Below are 17,694 nucleotides of genomic sequence, written 5' to 3' on the forward strand. Positions count from 1 at the left end.
CTTTTTTCCTCGACCGACAATGGGTTTCTGAAGCAAAGTGATAGGAACAACCAGGAATGATGACAGGTGACAAGGAAATCAATCTGGGGCTCAAAGTAAAGCAGGGAGCCCTCATGCTATCTCTGGTTCCAGACGCTTACCAAAAGTGCCAAGACAGGAGGCAGGAAAGCAGGTCGTACATCACGGGGTCCTAATTTCGTGCCCAAACCTAACTTGCCACTTGACAATTCCCAATTGCAAACTGACTCTCACAGGCTTCCAACACAGGTGAGTACAATCCTTGAATGGTAGACAAGGGAGTCTTAGTAAATACTGTAAATCGAGGATCTTTCTATTGGTAGGTTTAAAAAAAGAAGAAGAAAAAGGGTTATCAAGGTACTCCAGATAAAGGGGCAAAAATCAACCCAACCAAGCTGCCTTTTGTGCTCAATGAAATTACTCTGATAAGTGGCTCATTCCTGGTAGCTTTGTTCTTGGTACCTGCTCTGGGTTTAGGGCTGACCCAGGTCTTTCGAATGGCTGCAAATGCAGACTGACCTTAGGACGACAAAGAGGAATCAGTGAATAAAAGAAGTGGAAAGGGGGGGAAAGACCGCGGGGAGCAAATCTAACCCAGAAGGAAAATCGTAATTTAATAAGGATGACACTGGCAAGGAAGTGAAAAGTTATTTAAGAGATAGAACAACCAGCCGCGACATGGGGAGCTGATTCAGATCACAGCCTAAACGAGTGGACTTGAAGGAGGCATTTCAGGGACAATTAGGAACGTTTTATAAACAGGCACTGTTCAGGTTATATGGAGCGATTATTGTTGATTTTGCTCAGCATGGTATATTTACATTACAGTTACGGAAGAAAGTATCCTCGTTTTTCAGAGATGTCCATGGGAGTATTCAGATAGAAAATGTCACGGTACCTGGGTTTCCTTTAAAATAGTCCAGCAGAGAGAAAAAATAAAAAGCACACATGGAAAAAAAAAAAAAAGCACACATTACGGGTAGACGGGTTCGTTTACAATTGCCTCCACCTGTTTATGTGTGCTTATATGTTTCTTAATAACGTGCTTTTTAAAAGACACCAGGGAGGGTCGGGGGCCGGGGGGCATCTGGGTGGCTCAGTCAGTCAAGCGTCTGACTTTGGCTCAAGTCATGATCTCACAGTTCGTTGGTTGGAGCCCAGCGTTGGGTTCTGTGCTGACAGCTCAGAGCCTGGAGCCTGCTTCGGATTCTGTGTCTCCCTCTCTCTCTGACCCTCCCTCCCCTCTCTCTAAAATAAATAAATAAATAAATAAAAAGACATGATGGAAAAAATTGAAATGAAAGAAAAAAACACTGCCTGTATTAGAAGTTTCTTTTTTATTATCCTTTCATTTTGTTGTATAGCACTATTAACACTGATGTTTTTAAATGTTTTTATTTATTTTTGAGACAGAGAGAGAGCATGAGCAGGGAAGGGGCAGAGAGAGAGGGAGACACAGAATCGGAAGCAGGCTCCAGGCTCTGAGACATCAGCACAGAGCCCGATGTGGGGCTCGAACTCACAGACTGTGAGATCATGACCTGAGCCAAAGTCGGACGCTTGACCGACTGAGCCACTCAGGCGCCCCAACACTGATGTTTTTAAAAAGCTGCCACAAAGAAGATAAATCTGAGGGAAGAGGCTCAAGAATTCAGTTATTTAAAAAAGTAATTTTCTAGTAATTTGCAAAGAGAGAGGCCATTGCTTATTGCCTAATGCATCTGACTATGTATTAGATATAGTCATTGGAGAATATATCAAAGAGAAAAAAAGGTATACACACTGATGAGGAACAAAAAGGTGTAAGTGACAGGAAATTAAGCCAAAACAATAAATCCCAAATGGTGGAAACTATCTTTAAAGATTCAAACAGCCCTGTGTTTGAGGGCTGTTTCCCTTACACAGTGCGCACAAGTTCATTGACCGCTTGGAGTTCAGCTTTCTTATTTGTAAAAGGGAATAACTGAGGCATCTTCCTTGCAGGGAGCTGTTGTTGCAGGACTAACTGAAAGAACCCACGGTGTGCCCAGCACAAGGCTCCTTGACTGTTGCCCATTCTTACATTCACAGGCTGAACAGCCCAAAGAAAGGATGTGAAGATACAGAGGGTGTGTGGGAAGACGAAGGCAGGCCGGCTTCTCACAGAAGTAACTAATTAGCCAACAACCACTGACCTGCCTGAGCCCGGGCAGGAGCGTGAGGTCAGCCAATGCTTCTGTCGCATCCTGGAACCCTCAAGCTGTCCCAGAATTGTTTACCTAAAGCCCCCCTCGGAGGTCTGCCCTTAGCTCTGTCTCTCACTCCATTTGGGCCCAACTCTCAGGGCAGCTAATCTAATCAGCTAATCTATGCTAAATTATTAATGGGATCCCAGAGGTTAATGAGTAACAAGGATACTCTCCAACAGAGGCAAGCTGCAGACCAAGGCCTCAGCGAGTCATTAGAGTCTCGGTGGGAATTCCGGGCATCAGGCAGCCCTCCTCCAATCCTATCAAATTATAGGCAAGCATGTTAAAAATCCTGCCAGCAAAAGTAATCCATATCCGAATGCAAACGAATCAACAAAGGACAGAGCAAAAAACCCTCCAAGTACACCAGCACAAAATGGTTGTAGGCATTGGTGTGTTTTCAAGTTTTGTGTCCTTGGGCGAGCCCACTGGATGCACTTCTCTGTGTCCCCATCGTGCCATGTGCACCACGGAGGTCGAGGTAAGGATTAAATTACACAATCCATGTAAAGCACTTGGAACAGTGCCTGCCACACAATACATGCTCAACAAATGTCAGCCGTTGTTGATATCATTTGGACTTGTATATTCAATGGAGTTAGGCCCACAGTGCAGCACGCTGGAATTAGATCTGGGTTCAAATGTCAGGCCCACTTCCCACTAGCTGTGTGACTTTGCACAAGTGGTTCGGCCTCTCTGAGCTGTAATTTTCTCAAATGTAAAATAAAGATGATAATACCTACCTTATAGGGTTGATGAACAGATTTCAAGTGCTAACATATGGAATGTGGGTAGCACACATAAAGCCCTAACAAAGGATGTCTTGAACCATCATCTTGTGTTTTCCAGCGTTTTTGACTGCACCCTTGGGAGTCAGACCAACAGGTGACCAGACATTCTAGTGGACAGAGTCTCCAGTGCCTCATGGAGACTAAGCCATGGTAATCCCTGGGTATGTCCAACAGGCGCAAGGCAGTTTAGCTGGGTTGAGATGGAGCCTCAGCTTTGATCGGTCCCGATGTCCCAAGGAAGTACACACAAGGCAGGATTTTCATCTGTCTGGCTACTAAGACTGTCTAATTCAAAAAAAAAAAAAAAAAAAACTGCATGGGATCATGGCTTGGCTGTTGATATCTGGTGACAAATGCCACGGGGCTACAAAATAATTACATGCCAGTATCCTCGTTTCTCTTTTAACTGTATCTTCTGATTATAAAATTACTATAGAATTATGTCAGAAATATAGGCATTTAAAATAAAAAGACAAATGTTGCCTATGTTCCTGCCAACCACAAACAATCCCTTTTTAATATTTCGGCGCATACCGGGGGCACCTGGGTGGCTCAGTCAGTTAAGCATCCCACTTCGGCTCAGGTCCTGATCTCATGGTGAGTTCGAGCCCCGCGTTGGGCTCTGTGCTGACAGCTCAGAGCCTGGAGCCTGCTTCGGATTCTGTGTCTCCCTCTCTGTCTCTTCCCCACTCACACACTGTCTCTCTCTCCCTCTCTCTCTCTCTCAAAGATAAGTAAACATTAAAAAAAAATTTCTGTGCATACTGCTTCAGATTTTTCTCAATACACACATATACCACCACACTGTTGCCGTTTTAAAAAAATGAGATCATACCATACCCACTAACTTATCATCTGCTTGTTCACTATATGTATATATGTATATATACACATATATATATACCTATACACATACATATATGTGTGTGTGTGTGTGTGTGTATTTGTTAACATAAATCTGTATGCTTATTTTTGATGGCTGCATAGGAATCCATGAAATGTATACCTCATGAATATTTGATCTATCCTCCGACTGAGAGGCACTTAGGGTTTTCCATCCTGCTGCTATAATAAACAACACCATACTAAGTATTCTCCCACAAACATCCATACACAATTGTCCAATTGTTTCCTTAGAAGTGGCATCGATGGGTCAACGAGTATATAATTCTTAAATTCCTTAAATAAAACAAAACAAAAGCAGGCTTGCCGAGATGGGAGGGCGAGAGAGGTATTCTAATAACGGAAAAACACTGTCGTTTAGGCCCAGGCAAACAAAACAGCCTTGTGTCGGCCTTCTCCCCTGCCTTTCTCTCTCTCTCATCTACCAGGAGGCACGTCTGTCTCACTGATAAGAGCAACTAAATCCTCTTGTGCAAAATTCAGAGTCAAACGCAGAGTGTCCGTGAGACAGAACTTGGGGTTTCATCTGGAAAAGCCACGTGAAGGATCAGCAGGAAGCGGCTTGTAAAAGGCAATAAGCTCCTGAATGGCTCCCCTGAGCTTGCCACTTGGTCCCCCTGGTGTGTGGGGGCACACAGGCCGTCAGCTCGATGAACCCTACTGAGCACCCGCTGCGTAGGGGACCCTGAAATGACAAGGGCATGCCACAGGAGGCAGAAGATGCCCACAGCCCATGCGGAAGCCTGAGCAACTTACAAACAGGATGACAATCACAGATAAATCCAGACACACTCAACTGGCCCAAACGTATACACACAGACATAATCAATGATGCCACAACAGAGACATTCTCGCGAGGGCAGCCACCAGGCCGAGAGGAACTTGCAAGAGATGAGTTTTTACAATGCTGCATTAGTTACAGAAAAAAAAGAAGCTGAGAGAAAGGGCTCTCGGCCTTGCTGGCCACTTGCTGGCAGGGTGACCTTGGGCAAGTCCCATAAGCCCTTTATGACCTGGTTACCAAGAAGCTCTAAGCTTAATCACGGGAACCCGATTAGCTCTGGGTTTTGGTATTTTGAGTTTTCCTTTCCTTGCTGTGTTGTTTCAATTTCTATTTTCATGATTCTTCTTTCTAGCCCACCATTCAGTGATTGCCTACCATCTGCTAAACACTGTCCTGGGAGCTTTCATTATTTCATACTCATTTAGTCCTAACTACACCCTTGAAAGGTATGTGTTATTCTTACTTTATGCTCTAAATATGCTGGAGGTCACACGGCTGACTGGAATAAAGATGGTTCCTGGTTTTATCCTCATGGCACAGAGGGGTTAGTAAATACGTTGAGGCTGAATGCACACATGAATGAATAAATTAAGTTGTTGACTCCCATCTGAACCCATGAAATTTTCACTACATAAGACTCCCTTCTGCACGTGTCTTTTTAACATAATTTATCTCAGAATCTGTTCCTTGAAAATCAGATATACATCAAGAATCAGACATGAACAGGACTCACAATCCATCTGTAGGGAGCAGTGTGACAGCCACAGTGCCTGGCCCTGGGCAGACTCCCAGCAGCCAGCAACTAAAGGGTTAAGGCCCAGCTCAGCAGGGGACTTCCAGGAGCCTGCTCCAAGGCTAGGGCTATCTTAAATTCTGAGGGGCTGGTGCTGAATGTATAGAGTATCACTCCTAGAAATAAGTAACTTAACATCCCAGGACTACAGTTTACTCATCTGTACAGAATATTCGTTTGTTGGCCTAGAGCTAACAATTTAAATTTTCCTCCAGAAAATCTTCTGTCATCCTAAGAGAAGAATTAGAAAGCAGTGATGAAGAACACCAAGGGTGCCTGGGGGGCTCAGTTGGTTGAGCATCCGACTTCAGCTCAGGTCAGGAGCTCAAGGTTCATGAGCTTGAGCCCCATGTCGGGCTCTCTGCTGTCACAGACCTGCTTCAGATCCTGTCTCTGTCTTTCTCTCTGCCCCTCCCTGGCTTGCAAGCACCTCTCCCCCACGGGCATGAGCGCTCTCTCTCTCCCCTTCTCAAAAGTAGACACTAAAGTGGGTCACCATGAAAACAAAACAGAACAAAAGAACCCCAGGTCCAAAAGCAAGTGGCAAGCAAGGGATAGTGGTTATTGCCTTAAATCCCACATTAGCACGAACTCTCACGTTTATCTGAACTTCTGGGTCCCGTAGAGCACTCGGTAAATCCCAGGTTTCTTGCTCTTTCTCACCAGCCCGAGACAGAGGTTGGTTTTATTGTTGTTGCTGTTGTTTTAAAGAATCTGCGTTTGTTTGAGGTTCCCAGGATACTTCTAAAGTTTACTCTGGGCTACCAACCACTGCTCTGGGGAGAAATCCCTACAGGTGAATGGATTGACACTGGTAGAGGATATTTTCTGCTCCGACCAGAGAGGCTTCTCCCACCCCCCACCTACTTTCACTCCCTGTGCACAGGCTACCTGGTTTTGAAGGTTTCCAAGACCTGCCACTCTGTTCCTCTAATGGCTGCTGGTGAATTGTGCCATATTCCGAAGTTCTCTCCAACTGTTCTGAGCCTCATGCATCTGTATTCAAACAAGGGTTGCAGAAGCAGCTGGAAGAGAGAAACCAGAATGGCAGCAACCAGTCCAGCAGCCACATTTGGAAGAGCCGATCAAACTGCTGGGCTCCTGATTCATCAGGAGTGAAGGAAAGGCAGCCATATTGGTCCCTGGCAAGGACAAACCAGAAGGAACACTAAGTTGGCACCAGTGATTTGGATGGTGGCACACAGAGGCCGCCAAACCCATAATGACTAGAACGCAAATAACTCCTGTGAAAACTTGAGGCATCTTCCCTTGTCCTCCATCTGCACCTTTCGAGAGTCCCCCGTTCTTTCTGTTTTCAACAGGACTTGACAATGACTCGTCCTCTAGCCCAGGAAACCAAATGTCCGTTGACTCAGGTAATTAACTTTTAAAAAACGAACTCTGAGGGTTTTCTGAGTGAGAGCGTCAAGTAAGACTTCTCTCTCTTTCTGTCACAGCCAACGTGCACACGCACGCACACACACACACACACACACACACGTGCACAGACAAAATGGGTCACGGGATAAGACAGACATGGGCTGTCATGATGAAGTAGCTGTGAGACCTGACCCAAGTTGCTTCGTCTCTGCTCCTCTGCCTGGTACGATGGGGGTAAGAATGGCACCCGCCCCACAGGGTTGTGGTAAGGATTCAGGGAAGTCGTGAAGGGAAAGGGCTTTGCACAATGCCAGTGCAGAATAGGACCTTCAGAGCCGAAAGGCTTTTGTTTGTTGGTTTTGTTTTGTTTTAAATCTTGGTTTGCTGCCACTTTAGGGCAGAAGAATGTCACCAGGTGCCACTGTTCAATAAACTGATCAATGAACATACCAGTTGGGTATCTTTCAAACATATATTAGTAAGATAAAAGGGGAGGAATCACATCTTTCCTCTCTATCACACACTATATATAGGTTTGTATACATATATAAGATGAACACTTGCTAATTCTGATATGGGAAGTCAAGAAGCAAAGGACACTGTTCTTACGAGCGGGGTCCAAACAACGGGACGACATCTTGCTGCTAAAGTTAATGGCAGCCAGGAAGGGCGCAAGTTGCTGGCACTATTTTTTCTGAGCACACCACTCCTTCAACCGGCTCTCCCTCGCCCTGGCTCTCCAGTGAGTCTAACTGACACGCTATTTCACTTAGATTCCATTTAGCCCTGGCAGTGGGAACACGGTGCGACATGAGCTACCACACCACACAACTTATGACTTGACTACTCCAGGTCATAAGGAGCCAATGTTATCTTTCACTGAAAGATTTCACTTTAGAAATCACAATTCCAGGACGCAATAGGATACCACCGTGTCACAGCGGAAGAACCTGATACAGATATAGGATGAGATAAGGACTCACTTGGGAAGCATTTTGGGAACCCCCTGCCGGTTTTGAGCTCTATTTCGGAGATGCCAGAAAGACCCTGGGAGGTTATATGATTTAGAGAAGCAACTTTTAAAAAATAAAGAAGAGGAAGAAGGATAAAGTTTTAGAAACAGAAAGTCGGAAGAACAACAACAAAAAGAGTATTTTAACAAACATCCTAAAACAGGATCAAACTGAAGGACGATCTTTTTTTTTAAATTTTTTTTTTTAACGTTTATTTATTTTTGAGACAGAGAGAGACAGAGCATGAACAGGGGAGGGTCAGAGAGAGGGAAACACAGAATCTGAAACAGGCTCCAGGCTGTGAGTGGTTAGCACAGGGCCTGACGCAGGGCTCGAACTCACAGACCGCAAGATCATGACCTGAGCCAAAGTCGGACGCTTAACCGACTGAGCCACCCAGGCGCCCCTGAAGGACGATCTTTAGTGATAAGCTGAGAAAGTGACCAGGCTTCAAAGAGGGTGAAGAGTTGCCTCATGGCTAGAGACTGAGCAACACACACAAGCATAAGTTTTTCAAGGTGCCCAGAATGACACATGTCTGACAATGGCCAGGCACATTAGCGCAAAGCCTCAAGGAAACTGTCCAGCATGGGCAGGAGTCTAGGGGTGGGCGGATACGCATTTGACACAAACCCAGAAATGCCATCTACACTTCCATTTGTTTATTTCCCAAAGTCACAGAGCAACGGCGAAAACCGAAGTTGATGGGAAAAATTCCTATAAACACACAGAGGTTTTTCGGAGTTCCATTTGTGAGACTTTTTCACTTTTCATAACCCTACATGGTTAAAAAAAAAAAAAACACAAATCCCTCATGAACAGAAAACACCAGAACACCCGGGGAACACGAGCGATGGCTGATTGAGGATATGGCCGCAAGAGCCTGAAGACGTTACTAACGCTTGATCCTAAAAATCAGCAACTTCAACGAGAGGCAGCTTTGCCCACAGAGAGCTTGAAGCTAGTTGAGCTTGTACCCGAACTTGGTGAGTTCCCAGCTGTGCTACCTTGGACAACTTACTAAACCTCTTTTCAGCTTCCACACCTGTGCCATGGGGCTATACGTACCTCGCTTGAAGACTGAATCCAAGACAACGTACGTGGTAGCACTTCGCAGCCTGTCAAAGAGCTACGTGTTTGTAGTGTGGCCACTAACCCATCTCGCAGAGCTGGGATCTCTGCTTAAGTGAGAAGGAAATACCTGAGGTGTCACACGCCTGCCTTCCTGTTGAGGGCTCTCCGTGCAGGATGCTGTGCCTATAGATAATGTGGGGTTTGTTTTGTTCCTCTTCGTCTTCTTGTTCATCAATGGACAGCAGTGGTTCAATAAAATAATCCCCATCATGGGACCGGAATGTGCCCAGCTGCAAATGAAGAGAGGGGAGAGGTTGATTTAATATAACTCAACCACAAGGAGGGAAAAAAAAGGAACATTGTCAAGTAGACAAGGTGCCGTTTCACCCAATCCCTTCCCCGTGAGGGCTGCTCGAATGGAACTTGCTGCCGACATATTTGGAGAAGCAGTTTATTTTCAATCCGCCAGGCCAGGCCCGTACCTTCTTCATTTGACAACTGCTCTCCAAATCTGTTTCTAAGAAATCCTTCCCTGGTGCTCAAATTCTCATCACACTCACTTTTAAAGGAAAGAGAGCATTCTTCTTTGTGTTAAGATAGCCCGGAAACTTAGGGAAAAGTGTGAGCTTCCCAGGGAAAAGCTGACCTGTGGAGGCCTTATCATTAATTCAAATTCAGAGAGCATATACTGATCACAGGCACTCCACGTGGTGCTGCCTGCGACATTGGCACATGAGCGTCTCTGCACCCCCTCCCTGTGCAATAGGGAGTGAAATGGTGCAAGGCCTGGAGTCAGGATGCCTTAGGTTCCCAACCCTGCCACTCACCCATCCACCCTGGGCAAGTTCCTTAATCGCTCTGAGTTTCAGCTTCCTTGTTCATCCATTGGTGATAAAAATACATACTGTAAAGCCTTACTGTGCAGAATAAATGGGAAAATGCATGGAAAGTGCTTAGCAAAAGGACCCTTTGTAAGGAACTGTAACACCTTAGTGGCTTTTTGTGTTGCTGTGTTAGCCTCTAACCGCCAGGACAGAATGTGTGTGGGGCACCTGGGTGGCTCAGTCCCTTGAGCGTCTGACTCTTGGTTTCAGCTCAGGTCATGATCTCTCAGTTCAGGAGTTCGAGCCTTGAGTGGGGTTCTGTGCTAACAGCTCAGAGTCTCGAGCCGGCTTCGAATTCTGTGTCTCCCTCTCTCTCTCTCCCTGTTCCCCACTCATTCTCTCTCTCTCTCTCTCTCACAAAAAAATAAACATTAAAAATATATATAAACAACTCTTGTGTTCTCTGAGCACACAGCAGGAAGCTTACTATAACACATGAAACCTACCAGAGACAGGTCATAAAGACTAAGAAAGAACTTGGGAGCTCATGTGATCTGACACCTTTGATTAGAAAAGAGGAAATGAAGACCCAGAGGGAGGAAGTGACTTGTCTAAAGTCCCTCTTCAGTGATACAGAAGCAGCTGAATCGTGCTTCAGGTTGAATCTTAACAGTGTCCAATGCTGAATCTAGAACTCAGGTATTTGGAGTTTAGTCCAGTACCTTTTTGGAAAGAACTTTGAGGGGCGTCTGGGTGGCTCAGTCGGTTAAGTGTCCGACTCCTGATTTTGGCTCAGGTCACAGTCTCACATGATCTTGTGAGATTGAGCCCTGCCTAGGACTTTGCGCTGACAGCACGGAGCCTGCTTGGGATTCTCTCTCTCTCTCTCTCTCTCTCTCTCTCTCTCTCTCTCTCTGTCTCTCTCTACTCCTCACCCACTTGTACCTTGTCTCTCTCTCTCTCTCTCTCTCTCTCTCTGTCTCTCTCTACTCCTCACCCACTTGTACCTTGTCTCTCTTAAAATAAATAAACTTTAGTAAAAAAAAAAAAAAAAGAATTTTGAAAGTCTTTTTAGGAACAGAGATTCAGTCTCTGGCCCATGGTTAGGAGCATGGGTCAGAAAGATAAGGTGGGAACCCCAACTCTGTCACTTAGTACGTAGGAGACCTCGGGCAAGCCTCCAACTCTCAAAGCCTCAGTGTCCTTCCTCATCTGTAAAATTGGTTGTTTTCAGAACTGGGCTGTTATGAGGATTTGGATGGGATGAGATGATGCATACAAAAAGTACTTATTACAGTGCAAGACACATAAGAGTCCAATAAATGTCATCCTTACGAGGTCAAATTAATTTTGTTGTCGATTCAGAGAAGAATGTTTGATCAAAGAGTAGTCCTTTCTTGGTTAAAGTGACCATTTATTCAAACATACGTACTAAGTACCTACAATATACAAGGCTCCAACAGGGGAGAGAAAGGCACCGATGTTGTCCCTGCTGCGAAGGAGGAAGGGGATAGATCATGTGTACCAAGAACCACAACACAAGAGAGAGCATACTCAGCATCATAAGAGAGGTACAGATAAGTGTGTGTGCAGGTGAAGAGGGAAAGAGAACAGTGGCTGAAGGACAAGGTTTCCCGGGGAAAAAGCTGTGTAAGTTACTTTAAAAGAAGGGTAGGATCTGAGCATGTGATGCTGGGGGACATGACCGAGTACACCCAGAGACCCAAAGGCAATGAGGTAGGACTGGGGTGGGAGAGAAACTCTGAGAAAATCTGCAAAAGCAGATTGCCCGATACCCAGAATTTGTGGAGGAAAGCCTGAGAGATGAGCCTGGCGGGTAGATGTGCAAGGCATGAGGAGGGATGCCGTAAATGGTCTCAAGTGTCAGATGATGAAGTCAGTAGTTGTTCACTAAGCAATGGGGAGCTATGTAGAGTGAGTGAACAGAGGAGTAATGTGATCTTACACCTAGTCACCCTTAATCTGTTAGCGGTGTTTGGCAGGGATTAGAGAGGGAAGACTGGAGGAGGAGAGACCACATGGAAACATTTCTGAGACAACAGTCCTAAAAGAGCGAGGGGCAGAGAAGTGAAAGAGGTCTAGAATTAGGATAGGGCCTGTTCAGACCAGTGAGAGACACATCTGAGATGGAATTCAGGAAAACTGATAACCGACTGGTAGGGTGTGTGTGTGTGTGTGTGTGTGTGTGTGTGTGTGTGTGTTCCGGGTTGAGGGGAGGGGGAGTAGATTGGCGTGGTTCATTCTAAAGAGTGAAGGAATTCCCGGGTGGAAATATTTCCACTAGGAACTCCATGATACTTCCGGTGCAGAAACGGTAATGGGAAGTCTTGGGAGGAAAGATAAATTCGAGAAGGGAGACAGAGGGATGAGGTTTTTGGAGCTAGGTTAATCACTGAAACAGCCAGTGCACCTATCCTTAAGACGTGTTCTGGACCTTTCCCTCCCCAGAAAGGCAGATTGCAAATTAAATGCAATATACATGGGTTTGTCACTGTCTATACAATCATTCTAAAGTCCCGGCCGGCCCTCAGTTCCCTAAGAGAGTTACCACTTGCCGTTCTACGTGCGAGATACCACCTAAAATTGGCAACAGAAATTAAGGTCCTGCACAGCAAAGTATTTATACAACTGCTGGGGCCACTCCGCGGGGTGTGGAGGCGGGGAGGGAGGAGGAGTGAAGGTTGTTTACAAACTTTACGTACATACTCAGCACCATTCCTAAAGTTCTGGAATTGGTGTTTACAACCTTCGGATCTAGGGGTGTTCTGATAACCTGGGTTCCAGTGCCTGGTTTATGCCCACCCCAGCCATAACCTTCGGCAGAATGTTAGGATTCCTGCGCTTTGGCCCTAGGTCTTGGGGCGGCGATGACTCACGGCAGCACCCCCTTACCCCCCCGCGCGTCAAACTGCCGTCTCCGCCCACCCCCAAACAATCTCAACAACGAGCCGAGCCGCAGCTCCTGGCGCTTTGCTGGGGGCTGGAGGGGCTCATCGTTGTGCTCGTATCCCAGCAGGCTAAAACCTTCCCAGTCCTACTCTTCAAGCTTGCCTCGTTCCCCCACCGGACCCTTCCGTTGAGCAGTGGAGACAGATGCGACATCCCCAACCGGGGACGCAGGATCCACCAACGACAGCGCTCGGCAGGGGCAGCCAAGTGGCCCGGTAAGTTACCCGTGCTCCCCTTAGAAAAGGTGATGGGGAATGTGGGTCCTCAGGGGAAGAGTAAACGCATCATGGGGGGGGGGGGGGGGGAGCAGTGCGCACAACGCCGTGCGCTGGGAGAGCCTGACCCGGGAAAGTTTCTGCGTCACACGCGCGTGTTAGGAACGCACATCGTTTGGGAAAGTCAAGGATCACTTTCGCTGGGGTAAGAACTTTAGAGCATGTCTTCAAATGTGCTGGGGAAGAAAGCGAATGCCTTATCGGACCAACTGGAGAGCAAGTGGGGAGGGGAGGGGAGGTCAAAAGGGGGTCGAGGCACCCTTTCGGAAACCCTGCTAAGTGCGTATTTTGCAGCGCAGGGAGGTGGCCGCCCCGCGCCTTCTCGTTCTCCTTCTGTAGGGGAAACGTGCGTTGTAGGCTCCGTCTCTCGACTCTCTGGAACCCGTATGGGTGGCAGAAAACCCAAAAGAACCTAACTCTCGTCCGGGCAGCCTCTGCGGGCTCTCTCCCACTATTTCTGTTTCTTAGGGGCTGCCCCGCCAGCAGGGTGCAGAGTCGGACTGCGCCACACCCCCACTCCGAGTTATACCCTAATTCAAAGCGTCCGGGGCAGGCTCCGCCCTCTTCCCCGCCTCCGGAGTCCTTGGCCCACCCTTCCGTTCCTGGGACGGACCTGTTCCCTGTCAATCCTATTCAGCCTCAGGGTTCCTGGCGCGTGAAAAGAGGCCCAGAGAGATCGCGGGGACTCTAGATTACGCACCGCCCTCCACGACACACAGAAGGAACTCCCCATACCCGAGGCTGGGGATCCTCAGCCCACACCCCTGACTCGAGACGCGCCAATAAGGAGTCGGGTCCTGCCTGCGCTCAGCTGCTCCGCTCCTGGGCGGCTGTGTTTGCTACAAGGAAGGGCAGGCAACTCTGGAGTTTGGAAACCGACTTCCAAGCCGCCTGCTAGCTCTGGGCAAGGAGCAGCGGAGCTCGGTTCGGACTCTAGAAAGCTCCAAGACACACGGAACCCCTGGGAGCGGATGCGTGCGCTCCTCTCCAGTGTAAGCGCACGCACTGGGCTAGTCATCCAAACCGCTGGATGCAAAGTAGTTTCCAGCGGGTATTTAGAGCCGGACTGGAAACTCGGCGCAGTGAGGGTCTTAGAAGAGAGAGCAGTGAAGTCTTCCAGAAACTTGTGAAGAGGCGGGAGGGGAGGGAGAGGAGCGGGCACCAACTCACCATTCCTGAGCAGAGGCTGATGACCGCCGTGTGCTGGGACTTGGTAGACTTGGTATTGACATGGCCTTTGTAGAAGCAGTGCTTGAGTTCCGCTTCCTCCTCAGAATAAAACTTTGTCTGGTTCTCCCCGGGCGTCCCGAGAAGGGTGACAGTGAACAGTGGAGCGATAAATCCGGAATGGGCGGAGAGATTAAATAGAAATTGCTGGCCGAAGGCAGAGAGGCGGTAATGCTCCTGGTCGGAGGTAGAGGAGGAGGAGGAAGACGAGGCAGAGGCCGGCCAGGGGTCAGAGGCAGCGTTAATGCTCCGGCGCCTCCTTTTGAAGTGCACGTTCGTAGAAACGGGTTCTCCGAGAGCGTTCACTCGGATGGGAGACGCGATTTCGTACTCGCTCAGGGTCTCTAATAATTTCACTGCAGGGAGAAGCAGAGACACATGAAGCAATAATTCAATTTTCTGCAAACCAATTTCCCGCAAGTTTTAGTTTAAACATGAAGGGGGCTTTGTCCCGGGTTATTTTCCAGCAGTTATTTTTTTTGCCCATTTGAGCCCACGCCTTCACCCTCAGCCAGTGCACAAATATTTGCTGAGCACCTACTATGTGCCAGGAATAGCCAGGAACTGTGTTCGACGCTGAGGCTACACCATTTGGAATCAGACAATGAACAAGTCAAAATACATAAGATACATTTCGTATTCTGACAAATAATCTGAATAAAATAAAACAAGTCAGTATCTGCTACCCCCAGTTACTAAGTAACTATAGTTTGGGCCCTGGAGGTGGGGAAGGGGAAAGATCAAACTACCAGCAAAGCGGGGTGGGGGAGACCAAGTCTACTCTACAGTGGCTCTCTCTAGAAATTGGCTGGGAATGACCTAAAGAAGGGAGAGGCAGCAAAGCCGGAGATAATTCTTTCTAGGAAAAAGAGAGAGGCCCTCCGCTGCGGGGTGCCCGCTGTCGGGCGCAGACGCTGGGGAGGTGGCGACTGGGGCGGAGGGGTCGCGATGGCCGGAGTCTCATTACCTTGCCTCGGGTGCAGCCTGTCCTTGCGCACGGCCGCCGCGGCGTCTGGGCTCCCCATCTCGGCCAGGTCCCGCACCAGGAACGTTAGCAGTGTGGCCCAGGATACAAACTGCATGGTGCTTCCCACCCCTCCCCTGTTGCTCCCACCCCCCTCCCTCCTGCCCTCCCTGGCTGCGGCGGCGACGCGAGGCAGCGGCCGCGGTGAGCCCGCGGAGCCTGGCGCCCGCCGCCAACTTTTGACTTTAGGAGTCGCTGAGGTCTCGCCGCAACGCCGCCGCCTGCCGAGAGCTGAGCCGCTCGGGCCGCAGGAGGAGCCGGAGGAGCAGCAAGAGGAGGAGGACTGGGGCTCGACTGCTCGGCCGCATAATGTCCAAGGAGCGGGCAGGAGAAGGCGCGGAACGTGCGCTCCGAGGCGCGCCGGGCGCCCTTTGCTGGCGGGGATAGCGGAGCTGCTTCTTGAATGGGGGGCTGGGGGGGGGGGGCGGGGGGGCCGCGGGTCCTCCGCCGCTCAAGTACCCCGGGTGCCCGCCTCTAAGAGGAGAGGGGAGGGGAAAGCGCAGCGAGCGGGGACCGCCTCCTTCCAGACGGAGGAGTCCTCTCCTCGGCCGGCCCGTGCGAGTCTCGCGGCCGGCCTCGGGCTGCAGGAGGCGGAGGCGCCGGGAGCTCGCGGCCAGCGGCTGGCGCTCCCCGCCGCCTCGCGGGCATCAGCTTTGCTGAGACTCCCTGCCCCGGGGCCGGAGAGCACAGAAAGTTCTCTCCCTTTCCAGGCGCTCTCGGTTTCTCGACCCCTCTCCTGTCTCTGCTCCATTTCTGCCTTCAGAAGCTGTTTTGTCTTCCTCGCCCTTGCCTCTCTGCCGCGCCGGCTCTGTACCCGGTTCTCCCGCGGTGCCCCAGTTTCCCCAATTTCTCCCTTCCCTTGGCTCCCTTCTGCCTCCGTGTCTTTACAACAGACGCCTCCCTCTTCTCTCGTCCCCTCCTTGGGAATTTCTGTCCCCCATCTAGCCCATTCTTTGGGTTTCTTACAAGTGAAAGTGGCCGCGAGCAGGAGCGCCCGGCCCTCCTACAGTCTCTCACTAGGGACTAAATGTGGCATCTGAGCTCCACTCTCGGTTTAATCGCCCTAAGTCAAGAGTTTCAGAGATTCTTAAGATTCAGGGGTTCTTAATCTGGCAGTTGGGGGTGTGCTTCAGATCCCCGTCCTTTCGAAAGTTTTGCAAAGCTTTCAAGCCCTTTCCGCGCCCCCCGTCCCCAGTCTCTGCCCCCATCCGGAGAGGGTCCACCGCGTTTTGTAGGTCCCCGGCCCAAAAAAGGTTAAGAATTGCTCTTGGCCGCGAGAGGGGGCGGGGACTTTGGTGCCCAGACTGCCCCTAGGTTTAGAGATACAGGGGAGAGGACAGTAGGGGGTGGAGTGCCCGGGGAGAGTCCTGGACCCGCGCGGGGGACGGGGCACGGGGCGGGGAGTGGGAAGCACCAGTCTGGGGAGGGATTTCTCAATCATTTCTCCTTCACTTTGGCCAAAGACAAGGAGGAGATGCTTACCTTTGCCTTGGGAGGCAAATTTGGAGTTAGACAAGCCAGACCCCAGGGAGGGTGTGTGTGAGCATGTGAGCGCGTGAGGGGACAAGCCGGGTGGGGGGAGAGACAGAGGGAATTGTTTAATCCTGGGTGGTTAGAAGTACGTGTTTCTTCACCAGCCCTCAGGAAGAAGCTAGCTAGAGTGTGCTAATTTCAAGAGAAAGGAAATCGCAATTTCAGTAAAAGATACAATAAATGTATATTTGCCCAAGTGTCCCAGAAGTGGAGATTTCTGTTGCTTGCTGGGCTGGCACTCTGGATGGGAAAAACAAAGGCTACCAATACCAGGGACCAAATAGCAAAATGCTACAAGTATCCACTACTCTTGAAATATTAATGCAAATATTTCTCTTGTAGAGGGAAAAATGACTTGGTAAGACTGGAATTTCCTAAAAAAGTTGTTGACCCGAATGGACCAATGGTGCCATTCTCCAACTGTATTACCGGAATTCATAATAAGTATAAACAGTATAAAGATGGGAAAACAGAAACACCTGTAAAATGCTCAGTTTTAAAGGATGACATTTAGATCTTTTTCTTAAACCTTCAAAATAATTTACTAAAACATAAGTCTCCTAATACACAACCTTTCTTTTCATCATGTAAGAAAATTCCTCGCAATCCCAGTGTCTGGGAGTTGCTGTAAATTTAGCAAGGAATGGAAAAAAATACCACACAAATTATTCGCTCATTTCAATGGAAAATATTCTAGAACTTTTACTTTAAAATGACGCAAAAATATAGTACTTTTACACATACATAAATGAAAAGAAATGAAACCCATGTTCATAGTCAGTTCACTTAGGGCAAAGAGCCAAGAATATACAGTGGAGAAAGGATGATCTCTTCAATAGTGATACTGGGAAAACTGG

General features: G+C 48.6%; 1 protein-coding gene across 2 annotated transcripts in view; it reads right to left on the bottom strand.

Moving 5' to 3' along the window:
• Window positions 1–15,371, bottom strand: part of ADAMTS9 (ADAM metallopeptidase with thrombospondin type 1 motif 9) — a 160,610-nt gene extending 145,239 nt beyond the window's left edge. For both annotated transcript variants that reach the window (XM_042929907.1, XM_042929906.1), the window contains exons 1-3: window positions 15,248–15,371; window positions 14,224–14,636; window positions 9,112–9,274 (exon numbers count right to left, since the gene is read on the bottom strand). In XM_042929907.1, coding sequence (XP_042785841.1) covers window positions 9,112–9,274; window positions 14,224–14,636; window positions 15,248–15,362 — 691 coding nt within the window. In that variant the 5' untranslated portion in view covers window positions 15,363–15,371. The remainder of the gene's footprint in view (window positions 1–9,111; window positions 9,275–14,223; window positions 14,637–15,247) is intronic.
• Between the last annotated feature and the right edge of the window lie 2,323 nt (window positions 15,372–17,694).

The sequence above is a fragment of the Panthera leo genome, chromosome A2 (assembly GCF_018350215.1).
Source record: "Panthera leo isolate Ple1 chromosome A2, P.leo_Ple1_pat1.1, whole genome shotgun sequence".
NCBI classification, from domain to species: Eukaryota; Metazoa; Chordata; class Mammalia; order Carnivora; family Felidae; genus Panthera; species Panthera leo.